The 22,907-nt window shown below is 39.8% G+C and overlaps 1 protein-coding gene across 7 annotated transcripts in view; it reads right to left on the reverse strand.

The window, feature by feature from the left end:
* Positions 1-22,907, reverse strand: part of furinb (furin (paired basic amino acid cleaving enzyme) b) — a 76,356-nt gene that overhangs the window by 31,431 nt on the left and 22,018 nt on the right. For 5 of the 7 annotated variants that reach the window (XM_044194927.1, XM_044194928.1, XM_044194924.1 and 2 more), the window contains 4 exons: positions 11,966-12,064; positions 5,321-5,416; positions 3,374-3,502; positions 3,134-3,210 (listed from right to left, as the gene is read on the reverse strand). In XM_044194927.1, the coding sequence (XP_044050862.1) occupies positions 3,134-3,210; positions 3,374-3,502; positions 5,321-5,416; positions 11,966-12,064 (401 nt within the window). Of the gene's footprint in view, positions 1-3,133; positions 3,211-3,373; positions 3,503-5,320; positions 5,417-7,608; positions 7,675-8,807; positions 8,850-11,965; positions 12,065-22,907 lie in introns of those variants that run through there. The other 2 variants (XM_044194930.1, XM_044194929.1) reach the window with 2 other exon arrangements.

The raw sequence follows: 22,907 nt of genomic DNA on the forward strand, positions 1-22,907 counted from the left end.
GCTTCCATGTTGTGGAGAGACAGGTTATTGGCCGATAGTTGGATGGGACTGTACCCTTTGCGGGATCCTTCAGGATCAGGATTGTGCGCCTCTTCGGTAAGCCATTCAGGGTGCGTCCCATCTCTTAGCAGCTGGTTCATTTGTGCTGCTAGGCGCTCATGGAGTGCAGTGAGCTTCTTTAGCTAGTAGGTGTGGATCCTGTCAGGGCCCGGTGCTGTCCAGTTCTTCATACCTGAGACTCTTTCTTGGATGTGTGCCGCTGTGATGGTGACTGGATTCTGTTCAGGGAGGTTGCTGTGGTCCTTTCTCAGGGCGGCCAGCCACTGTGCATCGCTGTTGTGTGATGCCTCCCTTTCCCATATACTTTTCCAGTACTGTTCTGTTTCCAGCCTTGGTGGGTCTGCTCTGCTGTTATTACCCTGCCATTGAGCGTACACTTTCGCAGGTTGAGTTGCGAACAGCCGGTTTATTCTTCTGGCTTCATTATCTCTTGTGTATCTCTTTAGGCGGCTAGCCAAGGCTTGGAGCCTTTGTTTGGCAGTTTTGAGTGCTTCAGGTATGGGCATCTGGTTGTATTATATATATATATATATGTGTATATATATATATATATATATATATATATATATGTGTGTGTGTATATATATGTGTATATATATATATATATATATATATATATATATATATATATATATATATATATATATACATACACACACACACACACACACACACACACACACACACACACATATATATATATAAAACCACACACGAGGTCTCAGGAAAAGTAAATATGATTATCAATTAACTAACTGACTCTAAACATTAAGTTTTTAACTGATTAATTTGTAAAGATCCCCAAGTTATTGTATAGATCAGTGACAAGATTGTATCGTATGCATTTAAATCAACAATAAAATAGGATACAGGATGAATACTTTCTAAAGACATTATAAAATATAGTATGTTTATCACTACGGGCTGAGTGATAATTTAATATTATTGTTTCATGTGTACAAATTTTAATGAAATCATGTTGTGCTCATATGACCCTCATCGTTTCATCATTTTACAAATTGTGTTGTTCAAATGAAGGATTCTGAGCAAGCAGAAATTAAAAATGAACCTGAAATGGTTATTACACTTTTTGTTTGACATATTCAAGAGTTTGGTCTCACATATTGATATATATGGAAAATGACCTGTATTGTTATCACAATTAATATCCTAATAATGATACTGACCATATTGCACAGCCCTCTTGTTAGTCTTTGAGGTTTTTAGAAGTATATAGAGTGTTCTGCTCTACTGCTATCCAGCCCTAACCTCTACAACCTTATCTTACTGACATAATGGAGGAAAAGTGGAAGAAAGCAGAGAAAAAAAAGTCAAACATTGTCATGATCAAGCACAAAGGGATTACTTACTTGGCCAGACTTCAACCAGCCTTCTACTTAGCCTGCAACCCCTTCAACAATATCTGCCTGAGCAGCCAACTCAAGAGTACATACATCTCTATGGAAAAACCCAGAGATGAGAATTCAAAAATCAGGCTTGCTTGGAAAATGCCTGCCTCCGACTCTCCTTTGCTTTTGTTGTCCTATGAATGTATTCATATAATCTCATTGTGAGGGGGTTGTGAGCATTACTCACTGTCGGCTTGTATTACTCTGTAGTGATTTACATAACTCATTGGATGTAATTTGTCCACAGGTCACTCCAAACACTGCAGCTCCACGCTGTAGACACAGAGACACACCCTTGCTTTTCATTCCATGCCCGTAAATTGATGCAGTCCAAGATAATTGCTTTGGCAATTCCATTGACATGGGTAGTGTGAGTGCAAATCTCTGCGCTTTCTGTTTTTATTATGTGTGTATGTGTTAGTGTCTTTCTGAAGTAATAACACAGTGCAGTTGGGGAGCTGAAGTGAACCAGAGGCAGGGAGTAATCCCCTCCAGTAGTGCTTTGTTCCATCAGCAGGACAGAGTGGGATCTACTTTACGCTGACAGAAAGGACTGGGGTCGCTCTGCATGGCTGCTCGAGCTGTCGGCAAGGACAAGAAACAAGGCCTCTTCTCAAAAACCTGCTGATGCTAACCTCTTTCAAGATAAGTAAACACTGTAGATGAATAGATCATTTTTCAGATGAGGACTGAAAAACGCTACCTGTACAACAGAAGTGTCTTAGAGAGATAAACAACGTGAAAGTTCAAATCAGAACAATTAATAGAAACTTGTTAAGCTTATTTAGCTTCTCCCTCTGACCAACTGCAAGTGGATGCTGCGCTTTGAAACCAAAATAAAGAACAAAAACAAACAAACAAGCAACTACAAAAAGACTTAGTGGCAGTCGTCCCAGAAAAGAGAGAGATTTTAGACAAATCCTGCTGTGCATTTCAGAGGCGGGATGTAGCTTCTCATCTGCTCCAGGGGGATTGGACTAAGGCAGAGGACCGTGGTGTTTGGAGAAACAAGTTCAGGATTCACCCTCATTGGAGCTTTAGTGTTCCATCATTAAATTGGGGCGAACATGTTTTAATGCGATCACCAAAGACTGGAAGGGAATCACTGAGGGTAAGTAAACAAGTATTGTATTAGCAACAAATAAGTGCCAAAGTGGCTGTGGGGCTGTACGGGCTGGACCTTGAAATGCAGCTACAGCAGCTTGGCTTGTGTACTGAAGCAAAAAAATAAATAAAATAAAAAAAGCAAAAAAATAAATTAAAAAAAGGGAGCAATCTTTCAAGACTTTGCAAGTATGACTGCACCAGTGCTTTCAAACTTTATATAATTGGTTTCTAAATGTAAATGCTCCAACCAAAAGCACTGGACCAAAAGCTGTATAGACTCAGTGCTTTCTCACCAGCATCATTCCCTGTCAACTAACATGTATATGAAGCTAGTGCCGAGTCAAAAACAACAAGGGTTGGACAAGGGTTGTTTGGTAAAAAAGAAAATCCCAGTCCAAATGATTCCTCAGTTTACGAAAGTGCTTGCCCGCTCTCACAATGAAAATGAATCGTGTCTGCACCTGTTTGCCAAATTTCCATAAAGCTTAAAAGCTCATTTTGAAGCAATTAAGATCAATTCAATCGATATTGCCAGATTGCTGCTTTTGCCAAATTACCTGTTCTCGTTTCGTTGCGTATATCTTGGTTGGGGGTCAGCGTCTCCATCATTAACATCATAGCTGGCCTCAGGGTCCTAAGATAGACATGAAAAAGGTCAGGACACCAATCATGTCATTTTAACTTGCTCTTTAAGCTCTCATTTAGCGTAACTATCATTTTTCTCTGAATATGTTCTGGAACTGTAAATGCTTTTTACAAACTACTTTGTGCTTTGTTGTATTATTCGTATGACTTACATAATTGCTGAATAGGTCAGGATGGTCTTTCTCAATGCCATCGTCCAGGATAGTCACCACTACACCTCTTCCTGTGTAGCCTTGAGCCCAGGCTACTTTGGTATTCAGGTCTTGATGTGTTGGGGTGGACTAGAAGAGACACAATGCTTTTGTTCAGCTGTCAATCTGCTGTGACTGACACTTCCCAGACAAACCAACAGAAAAGGTCTATTAGTGTGAGAACAGCTTAAATCATCTGCAAAGACCTTTTACTTGCTGCAAACTGTTATGTTAAAAATGAAAACAGAAATGCTCAATACAAAAATAAACACCAAGACATAAAAGGGAAGATCAGAGGTATTTCACGAACACTTAAAATAAAATTTTAATGCATCACATTGAGATGTCTGCCTCCTCAGGCTGAGCTGCCCAGTGCGAGTATCCTACTGTAGTTATGCTGTCAGAAAAAAGACAGACTACTTGTTGCGGGTCAGAAATCTTGGTGAGAGCATTTGCCTCTCTCGTAGAAGAAACAACAGTCCTCTTTGAGGGGGAGGCAGACAAATAGGAGATACAGAGTGTTAAAACGTGATTTGGATGAATAATGGTACAGCGAGATTACAGTGAGAATTATGAAGAGAAGCGAACGCTGGAGGTGAAAGAGATGGTTACAGATAAACACAGGTAGATGGAGGAATAGAAAGACATCACAGACAAACTTCTCTGCTCTCTCCTCTGTTTCCTGCTGATTTTCCTCCACAGGGCACAACTCCTGCATGTGCACTTCTGTGAGGATGCTTAGGTAAGTAGCTTAAATTCCTGGATGTAGGCTTTGAACTGTTTCACCATTCAATACATATTTTTAAGTAAATGTTTTGCTACAAACTGATGGGGCTCCATGTACCCAAATAAATCAATATAAATCAGAATCAGAATCAGAAATACTCTATTGATCCCCGAGGGGAAACTCTTTAAAAGCCTTCTAAATACAATGAATTGGTTGTACTACCAAGACAAACGTTCAGCACTGGTGGCCTATGCCTCAAACTAAACCATCTTTGTTTGGTTTTCAAGCAAGAGCTGTGTAGAATACTTTAAATATGAGAAAAGGGGTTTAAGTCCTCAGACGATTAGAGGTCTAATGCTGAATGACACAGGTGGTTTCACAACTTCTGTTCACTGGTGATTTATGTCTGGGATAGGCAATGTTGTCATTAATCTGCTGCAGTGACAGAGGTTTTGTGCACAGAAAAAAGGGGAAATTAGGGCAAGCTGAAGCATCTCTGAGAAAAGCTGTGAATAACAAAACAGACACAGAGACAGGACCATTTGCTATCAATGTTTCAAAGGTGATGCAGTTTAGTAGTCGATCTGTCCTGACATTTAATTTTACATTCAACCCAGCTGGGATGCATTATATTATATATTTCGCCAAGGCAACCTTGTGTGGGTAGTGAAGCTGATGTAACTGGGGCCTACAGGGTTAGTCCAAAAGACAGCAATTCAATTTGTGCTTATCTGACTGACCATATTAATAACTTCTGCCACTGCAATAATGAATACATCAGGTATCCTCACAAGGCTCTGCAGAGCTGAAACAATTGAGTGCTGTGAATCTCAGAAAGGGCTGAATAAGGAAGCATTCAACATTTAATCAGACATAATTGCATAGCAAAATACAGGACAACACTAACACATTCTGCATTAACAGATCTTAATGCAGAAAGGACCTTCTCCGAAGAAAGTGTCATTCTGAATGGAATACAAAAAGATGAAAAATCATTATACAGTATATTCTACTGACTGTGGACCTACTTGAATTTCTTTGTTGGTAAATGATACAAAAAGCATGCTACTGCAAATTACACTATGTATTTTAGAAATAATACACATATACTGAATGTCTGACATATTTGACATAATGACTACTGGGGTCTCGACAATAAAGATAAAGAGACCATCACACACCAGGTACCACTGCTTGGGGAAATCAGGGTCTGTTGGGTCTTCATAGACATCCCTCTTCTTCCTTTTTTTCACCACTTGCTGCTCTGCCCACAGGACCTGGGGTGCCCAGACACACACACAGACACACACACAGAAAATTCATAGTACACAGTTATCCTAACATACTATTTTGTCATTACTAATGTTCCAATTCCAGAAATTGTTGCAATGACTAGACTATAGACGTGGAAAAACACAGCCCCAGCTGTGTTCAAAAAGTAAGAACTAGAAAGAGAGGCAGAGATGTGAGGCTAATCTAATTTATTTCATTCCTATGCAGAGAGAAGGTGGCTACTGTACACTGTGCCAGAGTAGGGGCCTTTGAAGTCCTGGAGGCTGCTGGGATATGCACAGGATTGGTAAGGGTGGGTGACAGTAAATGCTAATATCACACGTAGTAAATTGAATTTTATAGCTTTGTTTCTGAAGTTGCAAAAACTGTTCCAAAATCCTTGCCAAAAGCTACACAATACCAAATAATTTTATATCTGTCCACTTGCCAGTTTAAATGACTGGTCCACTAAGCTTTTTTCTGTTCTTCTTTCATGCTTGTATCTATATATTGTGACAGGGATTTTGCTCTGTGAGCATGATTGCCAGTAGTAAGAATGATTAAAGACACCCACAGAATTTGACATTTTCATTTATGGTTAAATATTTAAAGACACACAACATAGTATTTATGTTGTGTCAGTTTAAATATTTAAAAAAATGTCATGTTACACAACCTAAGGGGGAAGGTAGCAGTGCCACCTCCAGATGTAGCAACTGCACTTCAACATCCCTGTCATCAGCAGACCCATCACCAGTCACCACCAATCTGTGGACATTGTCCAGACTGCCAAATTTATAACCTTAATAAGGAGCACCTCCTCAAAACTGTCGTCAAAAGTACTTCCATTTCCAAAAGAAACACCTGTTAAAACCTTAACAATGACAACATTGGATTTGTTAGTTGTGAGGTTTGAAAGCACATCAAATTTCTACTGCTCAGTTTCAACATGGAAGACACAACCATTGAATGTCCATACATTCTCACAGATAGAGCACAGAGTATTCGACTTAATGTCCTAGATGAGCATGTCAACAGTGCTTTCATGTCTTGCTAAAATACAATGATTTTTTCATAAATAAATTAGTTACAGACGTGTGTGATCCAGAGAATGAGAAGTGAACCCATTAGGAAACCACAGAGAAAGGTGGCTCTAGTGTGAAGGACCTGTGATATTGTAAATTAAGGAGCGACGCATTCAAATAATATTTGAACGCTAACTTGGACTGAACTAATACTGTATCAGTGAGAATTTGAATAGATAGAGTGAAACTTATGTGAGTGACACTTATCTTCTATAGCAGTTTAAGCAAATGCTGTTGTGCATTATTATTGTCAGTGACAAATGCATCCTCTGCTGAATTTTTGCTGAAGGTGACAAAGCTTAAACTGGTTCCACTTGTGTATCAAGAACACTCAAGCGAAGCGTGTCTAAAATTATAAATTTCCTTTACAATGCCCAGCAGATTCTGAAAGAACAACTTGTTATTTAAGTATTTTAGTTATTTTCAATAGTTTTCGCTTGTTGCTGTCAGTTGTTCCTAGTCAGGAGGCTTCTCTACTTTTATAAAGCGCGTGGTCTGAATGAACACGAGTTCAGTACAGTTACCGAGGGTGGTGTAACCTAACCTAGTTGAAAACTTTGCCTCAGAGAATGAAGCCATTAACCTCATTCAAGTGACCCCAGACTACTTAACATTTATCTAATTTCATTACATTTATAACTGCACATAGCTGACCTTGTTACACTGCTACCTGCTGCACACCACATTATTATTCATTTCAATTTTATTTATATAGCGCCAATTCATAACAGAAGTTATCTCATTGCACTTTTCCTATAGAGCAGGTCTAGACCGTACTCTTTATGATATTATTTACAGAGACCCAACAAATCCCACCATGAGCAAGCACTTGGCGACAGTGGCAAGGAGAGAGAGAGAGAGAGAGAGAGAGAGAGAGAGAGAGAGAGAGCGAGTGAGTGAAAGAGAGATTATCTGAGCAGAACTATAACTGATACATAAATCAGATGATGATCTGGATACAGCCATCTACTGTAGGATATATAGTTTCTTTTATATAGCTAATTAATGCAAATGATTAAATGTTAAAAGCACATCGATTATGGCAAACTGTGTAATGTTTTGTGTATATGTGCGAAAAATGTGGAATGCAACATTTCAGCAAGCTCACCCACTGTTAATGACTGAGAAAAACAAGGTGTAATCGATATCTTCCTGAAGACCAAGTCAGTGATGGAGAACTAATAAGAACACAGAGATACAGTATAAACACCACACTGAGATCTGGGACAAGGAAAAAGGGTAGCCAAAACACAATCACACAAAGGAGCAATCATGAGACAAGAAAGAGGACTCCACATGGCCACAAGTCTGTAATCTGCTTGAGCAATAAACTATTTGTTCCATGTCTTTCTCGCACAGTGTCCTGAGGGCTTGTCTGATAACTAAGGAGAAGCCATGCTGGTATTGTTTGTAACGCAGAGAGACTGGTAGAGAGACAGCCTGTACTTTGATCTATGAATCTGTGTTTCTGCAGTTTATGGAGAAAGAAAGAATGTTAAAAGATAAGTCTGGTGATGTTAAATTTTTCAATAAATCAACAAATACTGTGAAAAGACCAATTTGATTTATTCAGGCCTCTAAAAATAATTCAAATATAGAGTAAGTAAATCAAAGTAAGCATTGTTGGTTTTGGTCTATATCAATAGAATATTGCCAGGCTTATCCTTTAACAGTAAGGCCTCAGCACAGTAAAGATACAATGCAATCTTACAGTCAGAGACTTACTCTGTAGCAAAACTGGAGCGAGTGAAAGAGAGCGAGAAAGAGATGTAGGGTAAGGTCCCTCCGAAACACAGCATGCAGTAAGCTGCCTTACACTGTGGTTTGGACAAAACCAACAGCAGCCACTCCAAAACAAATCGATTCTTTCCCTCATAGAGAAGGTGTGGGGTGTGAAGAGGAGATGACAAACAACCCTCGCAAGCATAATGGTAAAAGCTTATGCAACCGCCAATGTCATCTTGCTACTGTGTGATTATTCAAAGGGAATGGAGATAAGCGGCATGTTAGTACCATGGAGCAGAGGAAAAGAGACAATGGGAGTAATGTGAGAGACAGCAGCTGGATTACAGAGAGGAAACACTGTAACAAGCTCAAAGCTTAGCACTGACTAATCCAAATCCAACCATTATGCTTTCACTGCCTTTTCAGTCTGTTTTTCTTAGAACCAGGTAAAGCAGAACCTTTTCTCTCCCCTTTTCCAGGGATCAGATGGTCTCACACACACACACACACACACACACACACATATATATATGAATATATAAATGCACATAAATAAACACATGTCAACACAAACCCACTCACTTACGCGGTGGTGATTTTTGGCAGTGGTCATGCTTTGCCTGAGGTTAGTCTGTTTCTTTTCTGTGTGGGTGGGTAGGTAACACAGGGACAAACTGTTGCTCCTTAGCCAGAAACCTGGTGCCCTGAACAGCTGGGGGTTCAAGCACGGTGTTAACTTGAACTACGGAGCTTCTGATTGAGATGAACCTGTGAGATGGAATCTCTTCTGTCAAAAATGTATTCGAATTAGATAATAAGTCTTTATCTCCCTGTGCTGTTCCAGTTTTAAATTCAAGATGCTTTCTCTCTCATTTGCATACAATATAAAGGACAGAGGCAATCTAGCCACACAGTAAACCTCACATTCCATCTACCAGATTAATTCTGGTCCTTGCCAGCTACTTATTTGGAAGACATCAACTTTCATTGACTATTTCTTATTAGTCCTGCATTTTATTCTGCATTTTACCCCTCACCATTGCATACAACTCTAAAATCTAGTATCGTACATTATTAAATCCTCCTCAGTAACAATGATAAAATCCTTGCCTCCGTCACTGCCCATACTAAATCTAATTTGTTGTTGATTTTGGAGATCTCAAAGCACATCTTATAACCATTTGAGTGCCATAGTACTCCCAGGCAGACACCTCTGAACCCATATGCTCTCAGAGCCTTCTTAACATCCATTTAGCCTGACCCCTGACACCACTGGCCTCGGTGAATGTCACCATATCTCACTAATGATGTCTTGGGGCCTTAGCACTTGTCAGACAACATCAGTCCTCTCCTTAGCCAGCTTGACTTGTGCTCAGGAAAAGCTAGAGAGCAGTCTTTGGGCTCTACTTGGCAGGCCTACCTCGCTACAGATGGCCCAAGTCTGTTCTCACTTTGTAACTGCCCCTTTTTTAGCACCAGTCAGGTACCTCTTAAGATGCTTTTAAATATCAGCAATTACCAGAATTATCTGAGTCAGGTGGCAGCAGCCCAGAAAGAGAGGGTGCCTACCACACTCGTGTGCATTCATAGTTTTTGCTGCTGGGTTGACAGTTATTCAGCTTTTCTAGCTTACCGTTCAGTTTGGTTTTGATATCAGTGGGGAAAATCTCTAGGGTAAAGGAGTAGCTTGATTTTTTGTGATGATTTTAATTGACCAAACTTGTGATGTTGAATGATTGTTATGGTGGTCAAACACACTACATTATGTATGGCAGATTTAAAGGGTCAGTTCAGTTATCCAAATCACAAAGAAACATATTTTCTCTTTTATACCAAGTGGCACTGTATCTTGCCATGCAAATAGATTTGGTTATATTCTAGGTTTGCCACATAGAATTCACCGAATCAATGTTCCACAGTTCTCACTATCAACAGAACTACAGTGGTGTGAAAAAGTGTTTGCCCCATTCCTGATTTCTTATTTTTTTGCATGTTTGTCACACTTAAATGTTTCAGATCATTGCTGCTAAGGGTGGCCAAACCAGTTATTAGGTTTAGGGGGCAATCACTATTTCACACAGGGCCATGTAGGTTTGGATTTTGTTTTCCCTTAATAATAACAACCTTCATTTACAAACTGCATATTGTGTTTACTTGTGTTATCTCTGACTAATATTTAAATTTGTTTGATGATCTGAAACATTTAAGAAAAAATAAGAAATCAGGAATGGGGTAAACACTTTTTCACACCACTGTATGTTCTACATTATTTTCTAGAAAACGTAGAAAACCATTCACAGTGAAGTTTGTGGAGTATTTTTGTTACTGGGACCTTATTTTGGCCACTCGGGTCTGAATTACATTTCCTCTCACAACAGCTCAGGTGTGAATAAAAGCAGCAAACCCCATGCACACAGCTTGCAAAAGGTTATGACATTCTTAGACTTAAAATGTACTATATTCATTTTTATATTTGTCACAGTTCTTGCCCCCCACCCCCAAACTGAAAAGGTAATTTGGATAGTGTATTTGCTTTGTTTTCTACAAAATCTCTTCTGTGCATTGTTGTTTAGATAATATATCCCAAATAACGTGAGCTTCTGATAAAAGAGAGTAAAATTACATTTTTCCATAGGGTTGTTAGCATGTCTCCTGTTGCCTTCTTAAGACAGTGGAGTAATAATCTAAATTTCACATCTAATTACCATTTTTATGCAAAAGGAAGTGTTTTTTTTAACGATCATATCTAGTGTTTCCTCGATTATTTTTCCTGTAGTGTGAGGCGGCTCAGGTTGACGTGCTTTGATCTGAAGGCTGCTGGATTGTGTATGTTTAGTTGTAATGAAGATTCAAGAGTAATGTGTTTAATGTGAATGTAATCGGTGTAAAGAATGTTAATCAAAATTAACTGACAAATTTGTTCCCAGCATGAACTTCATTATGCAAAGAAACCCAAACCTTGTTATTCATGAAGGCTGATTTACAACACTTTCTGGAAAAGCAACTTTTCCCAAATCTGACAAGAGTTTAATTGTCTTCGGTTTAAGAAATAAAATCAATATACACATTTATATATATATATATAATTTTTTAAACCTCCATCAGAATGACGGTGGATACTGCCAGACCTTTCTCCTGTGTAGGAACAGTGCAAACATAGATATAGGTCTGGCAGACTGCTTATCTTTTAATCCCTAGTGTAAAAAAAAAAAAAAAAAAAAAAAAACTTGCTTCCACTATGTTGGCATTTCCATGCTGACTCAACTACATCTGGTGTACACAGAAACAGAGATTTTGCAGAGTTATAGTATGCCAGGTATACAGTAGTGGTTGGGCTGTGTGCAACCAGATGTCCAAATGAAGATGATATTCAAGGATGGAAAATTTTCTTGTTTTTGGATGTTAGACTGATGAAAGTTAATTTTCCTCTCTAGTTAACATTAAGGTGCAAATAATGATTGTGACTGTAAAAAAAGCAAGGCCAAACACAGAGACACTCCCAGCTGGTGTGTTGTATTTTGCATATTTACAGCTATGTGGGACCTCAGATTGGGTCAGGGGGACAGATGGAAGGACCAGTGTGGACTGAAAAGAATACAGAATTTGACAAGCTGTCATAGATGCTGGCATCCTTTTCTCTTCTGATATATGTACTCTCTGTATGTAATTCAATCTGTCTTTTGGCCTTTTGTTGCCAACATGGAGTGCTGCAATGAGCTGTGTGAGAGCTGACACCAGTCTTACCTGTGGTTCTTTTTGCAGTCTGATGTGCATCCCCCTGTGGCTAGACAAAGCCCTCTTCTCCACGGCATGATGCCTGAAGTGATAATAATCTCCAAAAACCTGCACAAACACAAAGGGAAAGACAATGAGTTCACCTGCAGCAACAGCATGGAAAGATAACACTCTGTGCTCACCAAGGCATTCATGTGCACACGAGCAAATGTGCAGGTAGTGTTCATTTCGGAAAGAGCTGAAAACCAACACCGGAGCCTGGCATTTTCTGTCCATATTCAAAGCCAAATGAGTATCTATTGCTGCATTGGCTAGTAGAAATGTGAGCATCTCCTCACTTTATCACAGATAAAACCATTATTTTATTAGCACCTGTAACATATCGCGTGAGTCTCAGTCACAGAAGTGCTGTTAAAGCCACATGAGAGTTGTGGTTGTTAAATGCTAACAAAATGGGTCTTTTATCATTGTTTAATTGAGGTGTTAAATTTTCTCTAGCACTAACACCAACACTACAGTGTTAGATATCTATTTAGCTTAGGACCCTAGAATCATGTTTTTCAGAAAGAATGATAAAAGAACATATTCCTAACCTAATCTATTTCCCAGAGCAACAAAACCTAGAGGAACAGAAGCTAACCTGAAAGTGGGGTGAAGAGACTTCAGCTCAGAAGATTGGAGAATATGTTACACACACACACACACACACACACACACACACACACACACACACACACACACACACACACACACACACACACACACACACACCGTTACACAGCTGCAGATGGACACTATCCATCAAAAATGATTAGATGCATCCATTAGAGGTAGAGTCACTTCAGAGCTAGACTGAAGCATTTCTTGTGCCGCTGTGATTGTTCCTTCACATATCCTGCTCATAAAAAGAGCTTTTAAGGACAAGCGATTGGGTGACAGCTGTCACCAAACTGGCCTAAAACCTCAGGGAGGGATTTCTTTTTGTCAGCCTTGGTCTTAAGTGACACACGGAGCAGCCTGCGCCTCCCCTAGTCATGGTCAAGGACAGCGGACCGGAGAGCAAGTCTATATAATACAGACATCCAGAGTTAAGTGTGCGCTAAAAAGAGGATCAAAAATAACGAAACAAAACATGGAGAAAGAGGAAGACAAGGAGCAGCCCAGCAACTCTTTACATGGGTATTCACAAGAGAGCAGCCTCCATTTGAAGAGGAAGCATTGCAATTTGTACAGTAGTGCCACTGGGGACTGGCTCACCTTCACAAGCCCAGTGGAGCGGAGGAAGAGAGAGTGTGTGTGTGTGTGTGTGGGGGGAGATGATGGAGGGGACGACGACGCATGGTTTGACAGGCCGACCAGGCAGGATAGATGCGTGCGAGGAAGAAGAAGAGCAGACGCTGCAGGATGGAAGGCTCTCCTGGGGCTGCAGGCTGATTCTGCAGGCTGGCTGTCTACAAGCCGACCAGACAGGAGGCTGGAACTCAGAAGCCTAGTCTGGCAGCACTGACATAAAGCTGCCAGCCTAGTGCTGGCCAATTTGACTTAATTTGCCTGAATATTTGTAATTAAGACTTGATTTTAAATCCCTTGCTGTGATATTTTCCACATAAACTGAGTGACTATCAGTCTTAAATTACTCAGTTTGACAGAAAGGTGAATTTATAATACTATAACAAAATACTCTGCTTGGAGACACTGTTGTGCCAGGTCCTCAGTTGATGCTGACTTTGTGACATCTTCAGTAAATTAGACGATCAGCGACTGACCTTACAGACACCCTGTCTCGAAAATAATGTCAAAGCCATGCAAAAGGAAATGGCCTCTGAATGATGCAAGATTGAGGTGCGATGAAGGATGTGACCCGAGAAATTAATGAGACCCACTTTCACACTGACTGCGGTGGGGCAGAAAGCTAATTTGTGCTGGACCGGGGTGGCTTTTCTGTGGGACAAACCTATTTCCTAGATTGCTGATGTCCTCATTTAGACCAAGAGTCTACGGGTCTCGGGAAATTGAGATGGAGATAGAAATGTTGGTGTAGCTGCCCATGAGTGTTGCTTAGTCATGCCTCTACCGTCTGAACCAGATTGAATCATATGGTGTGTGTGTGTGTGTGTGTGTGTGTGTGTGTATGTGTGCCAGCAATAATAATTGAGAGCACTGTGGGTCATTAGTCACCCTGCCACTATGTTCTGAGTCTGCATTAGAGCCATACTGCCCTTTACACTCCTATCTCATGTACTTCTTACTTTAGTTGTTTCTCATCTACATCCTGTCTATATTTTCAGGTAAATCTCTAACAGAAGTGTGCACTGTATATGACTAAAAATAACCCAAAGATAAAACTGCTAATCAAGACAAGGGAAGTAGTCCAAAACCCACAGATATTTAATTTAAAAATTCACAACAGGCTACAACCAGTGAATATTTGATTGAAAAATAATATAAAATGAAATGTTTTTAGCAGCTGTGACGATCGACTAATTAATTAATCGACTAATTGTTTCAGCTCCAAAGGAAAGTGACATTTATTTGGATGAAGTCAGATAGTCTTGCCTAGTCAGCACTAGGTAATCCTGTTACAATAAGTCCAAAATAATTTTAAATCAAAATGTATTAATATTAAATTAGATTTTTAGATTATTCCACTTGCGTAGGGTTTAGTATGTTCTTATATTATACAGTACATGCTTAGATCTGGCTGTGATCTCTAAAATATATATCCACACAGAAGAATGTTACATTCTTAAAAATGAACCTATGTCAGGTCTGTGAGAGAACAGAGGGAAGTTGAGGCAAATGTTGTATTTTTAAGATGTACCCAGAGATTTCCCTCTGGCCAAATCTAAATCTGCACATCATAGACATGAAGAACCATTTACAGTATATTCAGAAAATAAGCATAATGTTAAATAAGTGGTTCACTTAGGAATGGCTTTGGAGTCCACATATTCAGGTTTCAAAGAAACACATATCATCCCCCTATTTACATTGTCCAAAAGAATATTTTAGTCAAGTTTATGTTCTCAGATAGTAAACGCAGTAGATAGTGAAAGGACAGACTACAGTAAAAATGTCCTTGTAAACTACAGTGAAAGCAGCCATTGTAATGTATATTTAGATATAATTATGCAGCATAATAATTTACTTTTTTCCCTTTCTTTGAAAGACCTGAGCTACAAAGCAGTCAATAAGTGAACCTCCGTTTAACAGTGTTTATGTTTTTCATCCACTGTCCAAATTCTGTTAAGTGTTGCTGTTTTTTGTTGGCTGAGAATCAGAATTTTACTGAGGATGACTTCATTCTTATTAGGTATCAGGTTTCAGAACTTGTAGCTTCAAAGTGTAAAACCTGATATTAGCAGCATATGGGTATGAAACTTTGATATATTTATTTCTCACTGACTCAAATAAGTTTGATGATACAAGAGACGTACTGTACATAGTTCCGCAAACCCTGTTTTTCTTTAACTTCATTCTTCAAAATTACAAGGCACAAAAAGACTGCACAAAAGCCCTAATGCAACTGTAGCTTCCACAATGGGACAGCCCTCTCTTGCGGTGGACTTTGCAGGAATACATCTGTGAGTTTGCAAGCTCTTAGATCTGTGCTATTATGGTAATTAGCATTTAGCCTAGAAAACATATTCCTCTATGTCTGCTCTTGGTTGGAATCCCCTGTACAGCCAAATTGAATTCTGTGACTGTTTTTAAAATTACATTATTTATGAACTTAGATTTGTCTAAATTGGGTTCATCTGATGTAGGAATCAAGTATTCCAAGCTTGTAATTTGAACAACTTTGAACTTACAAGAGACCGTGCACTTGCGTGAGACAGACAGATGTGGGAGTCTACACGTTGGCTGAGTTTGAGTGCAACTGACGTTGAGATCAGATCATCAAAAGCTTTCTGTCAGTCTGAGAGCAATGTGAAGCATCAAAGATGCACCAACCAGTTTTTCACAATTTCTTCAGCCCACTCACCACATCATTGTTTCATTTTTGATTTTATTCCTCAAATAATACTTTACCTAACCTATTTTATCCACCACTCACTGTTGGGCAATGAGAATTAAAATACACTGTTTACCACAGCAATACATATCAGGTTATACTCAGTATTTTTCTACACTCCACCGGGGAATTCAAGATATCTGCTGACGTTATCAGTCGGAGTAGTTGTACTTCAAGGTGACTGAAAATAATGTCACGGTGTGTATCCTATATCCCATATTCTGCCGTGTCCTGTTCTGGTCTCTTCTATGGTGGCTGCCTTGGTCTCTAGCCACCTCCCGCCACAGCTGTTAAGTCAATATTGGCCACAGGGGATTGGCTTCAGATCAGTGGTGCTGAAAAGAGAAATGTAGCAAGCTTTCACTGGGCTGTAACCTAATGTCATACAGTGTATGTGCATACAAGTGTTTAGGCAACTCTCCAGTGTTACAAACTGATTTGAAACGAGGAGAAGTTTTCTTTTCACTCTCATCAAACTACTGAGGATAAAATTATGCACTGCACTTGTTGAGAAATGTGCCTGAAATGTGTTTCATGCCAGACACGCTGTGCTTGTCTCAAGTGATAGGCGATGGAAAATGTACACAATAAAATCAAATTTTTCTCATCACCGAACTGAAATTCTGCAGAGACTCAAAAGAATTCCAATATTCAGAGAAGTGGTAGTGAAGAGGCAGTGGAGAATGAGAGTATGTGTGTGGATTCCAGCCGACTAATGCAATGATACAGTGTCTGTGTGTGTGTGTGTGTGTGTGTGTGTATGTGTGTTCTTATGCATTTAGCATGGGAACTAAATACAAATATTCAGAGGAGCTTAAAGGTGCCCTACACTTGTATTGACTGTGACAAAGTTCCACATTAAGTGGACTTCCCTTAAGCTTGGGAAAAGTGCACAGAGGCAAATCCGCCTCATAGGAATTGGCATCAATCAGACCCATCTTTCAGGGAAAAACACTAGCATCAATGGTTGGTTAGAGACTCAGCAATAACAGTAATTAATTCTAAACACTGAGCACCTTAATTCACAGCCTGTGATATATGATTCCATTAACCTTGATGGAAGATGCTACACTAGGCACATAAATGTGCGAGACACACAGAAATGCATACAATGCTCTTGCGCTCCTTTGTACAGTAGGAAGGCACTCAGAGGCAGCTTCTGTTGCACATCTGATAGAAATGTCAGCGGCACAGCAAAGCTCACTGATTGCCACAAAGCTCACCAACCCTTTCTCCTCTTTTGCTTTTCCTTTTATTTATGTTGCGTAGTCACACAAAACAGACATCAATGCAAAACTGAAAAGAAATGGGTGCTTTCTTTGTTGCTTCGGTTTATATACACAGCAACTGCGTTGGTGTGGGTTGGAATGATGCAATATTTGCTGTTGATCTAATAAAATGTTCATGTTATTCTCTACTTAGCCACTGGGCTGCCATCTTCTGGACTAATTACAGCTAAAACTCTGGGGTTCCTCTTAGTGGGAGAAGCTCATTATTTTACTCTGAAATAGAGGCTAATTGAGTGTTTTCAAATGAAGGGTAATTATTTGTTTGCATCTTAGCTCTGATTCTGCATGTTGCCCGCCTCGACTGCATTCACCAGCTCAGGGGACTTATTGTCTTGGGAAAAGCTGAGCCACGAAAAACTGTTTTGGCTAATTATGTGGCTGAATAGCAAAGATTTAACAAAATGCCTATGAAGGCCTTCCCTCCAGTAGTGTTGAAGTAGCAAGACAGAGGCAGCATGAAAGGTGTGAAAACCGATTTGGGCCATTGAATACATTTTCTTGAATAAAATAAAGAAGAGTTATTCAAGCAGCTGTGAGAAAAGCACAACGACCTTGAAGGTAAAGGCATTCTAAATCACTGTGTGGCCGGCCAGAACTGTTCCTATTCTGGGAGAGTAGAACACAGTGGAATATGAAAGAAAGGAGGGAAATGAAAGTGAGGCAGCAGAAAGAAACATATCACAGGAGTGGAGAAGGTGAAGTAGGAAATGGCTACAAAAGGCATATGTCATGGAGGAAACCAAGAGAGCAGATATATAGAGCCCCTACTAATGCCTGACCTTTGGCTAACATTACCATAAAACAAAATTTATACAGTCTGTCACTGTAAATGATTACTGCTTTGTAATTCGAATCAATGATGGTATCACCCTCTGTGATTCTATGCCTGAATAAAACATTGTGAATCTACACCACATCTCTTATGCCTCGATGCAATGGGTTTAGTTAGATTAGAGCAGAAAATTAAATGGCCTGAGTACATGAATCTCGTGCATTTGTAGGCAGACATAAAAAATGGAGAAAAAGTAGCATTACTGATGTAACTTATCTTTGTAGTGGGATTTTTCAGAGAACAGATAAGGGCAGAGCAGAGAGAGGGGTCTTATCAAAAACCACACACGCGCACACATACACACACATGCAGATTAAAGGTACATCATCACTCAGCCAAACCTTGCTCAGAGTGGCACTGATACATCCAGCCAGCATCACAATTCACAAACATGCTGGTGTTCAAAGTAATTCACACATGTACACCCGAGCACACACCCCCACCACCCCACACACACACACCAAAGATTCAGAGCTATGGCCTTGAGACATGGAGACTGAGACAGATAAAAAGACCTTGCATGTGAGGGAGTGTGTGTGTGTGTGTGTGTGTGTGTGTGTGTGACAGAGACATATTAAATATTTCAGATCACTCCTTGCCTCCTTAATTTGAGATTCTCCCTGAGCTAACTGTTAAAGGTCCAGTATGTAGGATTTAGTGGCATCTAGCGGTGAAATTGCAGTTTGCAACCCTTTGAATATCGATCACCTCACCCTCCCCTTCCAAGCATGTAGGAGAAACTACGGTGGCCACGGAACTCGTGAAAAATGTGAAAGGCACTATCTAGAGCCAGTGATTGGTTTGTCTGTTCTGGGCTACTGTAGAAACATGGCAGTGCAAAATGGCGACCTTCATGGAAGGGGACCCGTGCCCTATGTAGATAAAAACGGTTTATTCTAAGGTAACAACAACATAACAATTCTTATTTTCAGGTGATTATACACTAATGAAAACATACTTATAAATATTATATTACATTTCTGCCCATAGCTCCTCTTAAATGTTACACACTGGACCTTTAAGTCTCAAATCTCTGTCTTAGTCAGAGAAATGCGTTAACCAAATGAGTAAACACCCAACTTTAACTATGCTTCACTGGAGCGTTGAATATTCGTGGAGTCAAGGGATAGTTGGATCCATTGATTTTTGCAGTGCTCAAGCACAGCAGTGGGGCTGGTTTCTCGTTGTATTGGTAATCATATTGTTAACCTGCTCTGATATTACAGAGCAATGGTCTGTCAAGTGAAGGAAGCTAGGCATCTCTCCATGTACTGATGTTATTCATTGAGCAAGAAAGAGAGATGGAGAACAAAAGAGAGGAGGGAAAAAAAGAGGACAGAGGATGAGAGATAAACTAACATGGATTCAAATGCATTGGTAAACAGAATCTGTGCTGAAACTGTGGCCACAAGGGGCCTCTTCATCTTGCCATGAGGAAAAGCAGCAGAAGACTTGATGATATATGAAAACAACTTCAGCGGATAGCAAAGGATTGAGATCAAACTGGGTTAATTTTCAAGCCACTGGGAGAGGGGTAGAGTAAACAGAGATTTGAACAGATGAACAGGATCAGTGTTCTTTGGATCTAAAGAAGCTATGGAAACAAATGTGCCACCATGGTGAATGCATCCCACAAAGAGTATAGGCAATGAAGCATAGCATTATGCAAATGAGGAGGAAAAAAAAAACAACTGCTGGAGAGTGAATTTAAAAACGAAAAAACAAAAACAAAACCCCTCTGCAACTGGAAATCTTCTGAAATATTGAGTATGTTACAGTGTTTAGTATTCAAAGGTGTTGTGCTGTACAAGTACAACCTCAGTGCTGCTGGCCTTTAGTTTATGCCTGGAGGCAGCATGTCGCCTTGATTTCCATGTCATAAAAATTTTAAAGCAATTCTGATCTGAAGGGACAAGCTACACTTGACTCTATCATGCAAAAAAATCTTTCTCTCCTCCTCCACTAATTTATGTTAATAGTGCCCTTGTGCTCCTACATGACTTTGTTTCAACCTGTTGACCACAGAGTCATGAAAGAGCACACTTTCCCAAGGAATGAAAAACCTGCCACTTGTTAGTACAGTAACTGCTGTCCATGAAAAATCAATGTGAAGAGCACTCAAAGGTTTGTCCTATTGATTTTTCATAGACTCAGATCAGTCAATCTATCAATGGTTGCAAGAGGGGGGGCAGGAGCTCTGAGAGAGGTGCTGTGGGTGTACAGCAGCAGTGATGGACTACTGAAAAGGAATGTGCAAAATGTCCTCTGCCTAGTATGTGCCCTTCACTTCAAGGGCTCACCACAGGAAAATGGAAGCGGTCAGCACCTTCAGACACAAGAAGATGCAACCCTACTGAATGTAAAAACAAAACCCTAGAGAGAAACATCACGTTACACTCTCACTTAAAACATCCCAGTTCCTTAACCAAAGAGTGACGAAGAAACACCTGCGGGCTCACCAACACATACCGACACACTCACACCTCTATATCTCTTCCACTCTCTGTGTGTGAAGAGGTCAAGAAAAAAAATAAATAAAAAAAGACAACTTGAGCCTCCAGCTGTCCCCTCCGGCTCGTTCCTCAGACGGTGGCCTGCTTTAGCTGGGATTCTGAGAGGCTGCTGGATTATTAATTTGCAGAGTGTAACTCAGCCCACTGCTCTTTTCCACATCACCTATGCTGAATTCCCTGGTGGCAGAACAGCCTCTGTCAGGCTCCGTCACCCTAGTTTTCGGGAACTGAAGTAAATAGGTTCCACTCTCATTTCCATTCAGCACTTGCCAGTTTAATTCATTTTCTTTCTTTGTGTCTTTCACTCACTCACCCCCCCCCCGGCGACTCTTCCTCTGGTACCATCTAGTAATACCGACACGTTCAGTGCGTACATTTTATCCCTCTCCTCATGTTGAGACCCTTATTAAAATCATTCATGTCTTCCTATCTGCCCAATATAAACTGGGTAGAAAAACCTGACAGACTCAGGCTGCATGTGACCGTATTACAAATAATCACATTTATCTACAGTATACTGCGCTGTATGTGTTTTAGGATGTTGTGGATTCTATGTTTGTAGCATTTTCCTGAGCTGCAGTGATGTTTTTTACTTTGCCTGCACAGTTCAGCATTTTGATGACTCGCTATGATCTGCAGTGGGTCAAAAGTTGCAGTAGGTTAGGTGTGTCAGGGACGCACTGATATATTGGTGTCATGATTGTGCTGTCTGCTGCCTGTCTGCTCAGATAGGGTCAACAGCACTATGTGTACAGCACACCTCTTTTCTTTGGTCTTTTTGTCATTTTAATAGATGAAGGTGCACACCATATATACCTCTCCAAATCCCACATTGACCCCTTTTTATTTGTGTGCCTGTTTCACTTTCATTCTATACATTCTAAACCAGTAGACACATCTAATTGCAAATACATAAATAATTTGTATTCCGATTATGGCAATAATGCGAGCAAGACAGAGTTAAGATAAGTGTCTGATTCCACTCCAAAAGTAAAACCCCAACCTGCAAAACACTATCATCATTTTATAATTAACAGTTTTTCACAACAAGGTTACTTCCAACTGCAAATACAGTGTATGTGGTTACTGTGTTGATCATTGGTTTTCCAAATAATTACCAGTACGCACAACTTTTTGCCAGGATCGTTCAAACTCCTGACACACCCACTTCTTCTTTTAACCTGTGCATGTGCTACCACAGATTTACACATACGTGCACAACTGTGCACTCTAAAGGTATAATATTTAATAACATTCACAGTTTAATTAATTTGTTACAATCATTTTCCTAAAAGCAAGATTAGAACGTGTTCTATTTACATTTTAATTCTAGTCTGATGTTTATCTTTATTTATTAAAACTTTTAAGTATAATATTTGGGACTTTGGACAAAAACATGTAAAACAAGTAAATTTTGCCTGAACCATTAAAGTGATTTCTCTGTATCATATACTCCACAACAAAGCAGTGCTTTAAATATAACAAAACCAACTAGACGGGATGAAAACAAGATAAGATCAAAAAACAAGACAAACTATCATCTCAGCTCCACAGATCTACACCTCAATACGTGGTGTACTGTTCCAAGTATTATGTGGTTTGAATTAAAAGAATTGTATTATACAGTATATGATATATGACACAGTCTCACCCAACATATTCTTATATTGCTTGTATACACCAGAAAAAGTAGATCCTTCACAGTGGCCTCATAGATCAAGAACAAGACTCTCAAGACTAAAGTCTGCAGCTCCCTCTGTTCGTTTCCCGAGAGGGGCCCAGGACACAATGTGCAGCCGCCATGGAACTAGAGGAGCAAGCTGACTACAAGAGTGGAGGGGTGTGTGCGACTTTGAACCAGGCCTTGTTCTAAAGTCATGGACTAAGCCTCTTCCTTGAACCTCAAAAGACAGTTGAGGACATCAAAACATAGTGTCTTCAGAGTTTAAGAATTGGGGTCTCTGTGTATTAAGAATGGGAACTTGAGCTTTGCATATGAGAACCTGAAGGTTCATGAGAACCTGAAATAACCTCTGTAAACCTCTGCTGGCTTTGTGCCCAAATCTGATGGGATGGTGGAGCAGTTTAAAACGAGGGACTACAATGAGTCTCTGCAGAAGTGCATCAGAAACAACAGGCAAGACAACTTCATAATCATGTAAGGACATGTACATATACATATGACTTATTAATAATATCAAACAAAATCTTTATTAATATTTGGTCACTTAACACTATCAACACTTCTGCCATGAAAAAAAAAAATCACACATTTCCAACTGAAAAAAGTGTCACAGGGAAT

This window comes from Siniperca chuatsi, linkage group LG4 (genome assembly GCF_020085105.1).
Source record: "Siniperca chuatsi isolate FFG_IHB_CAS linkage group LG4, ASM2008510v1, whole genome shotgun sequence".
NCBI classification, from domain to species: Eukaryota; Metazoa; Chordata; class Actinopteri; order Centrarchiformes; family Sinipercidae; genus Siniperca; species Siniperca chuatsi.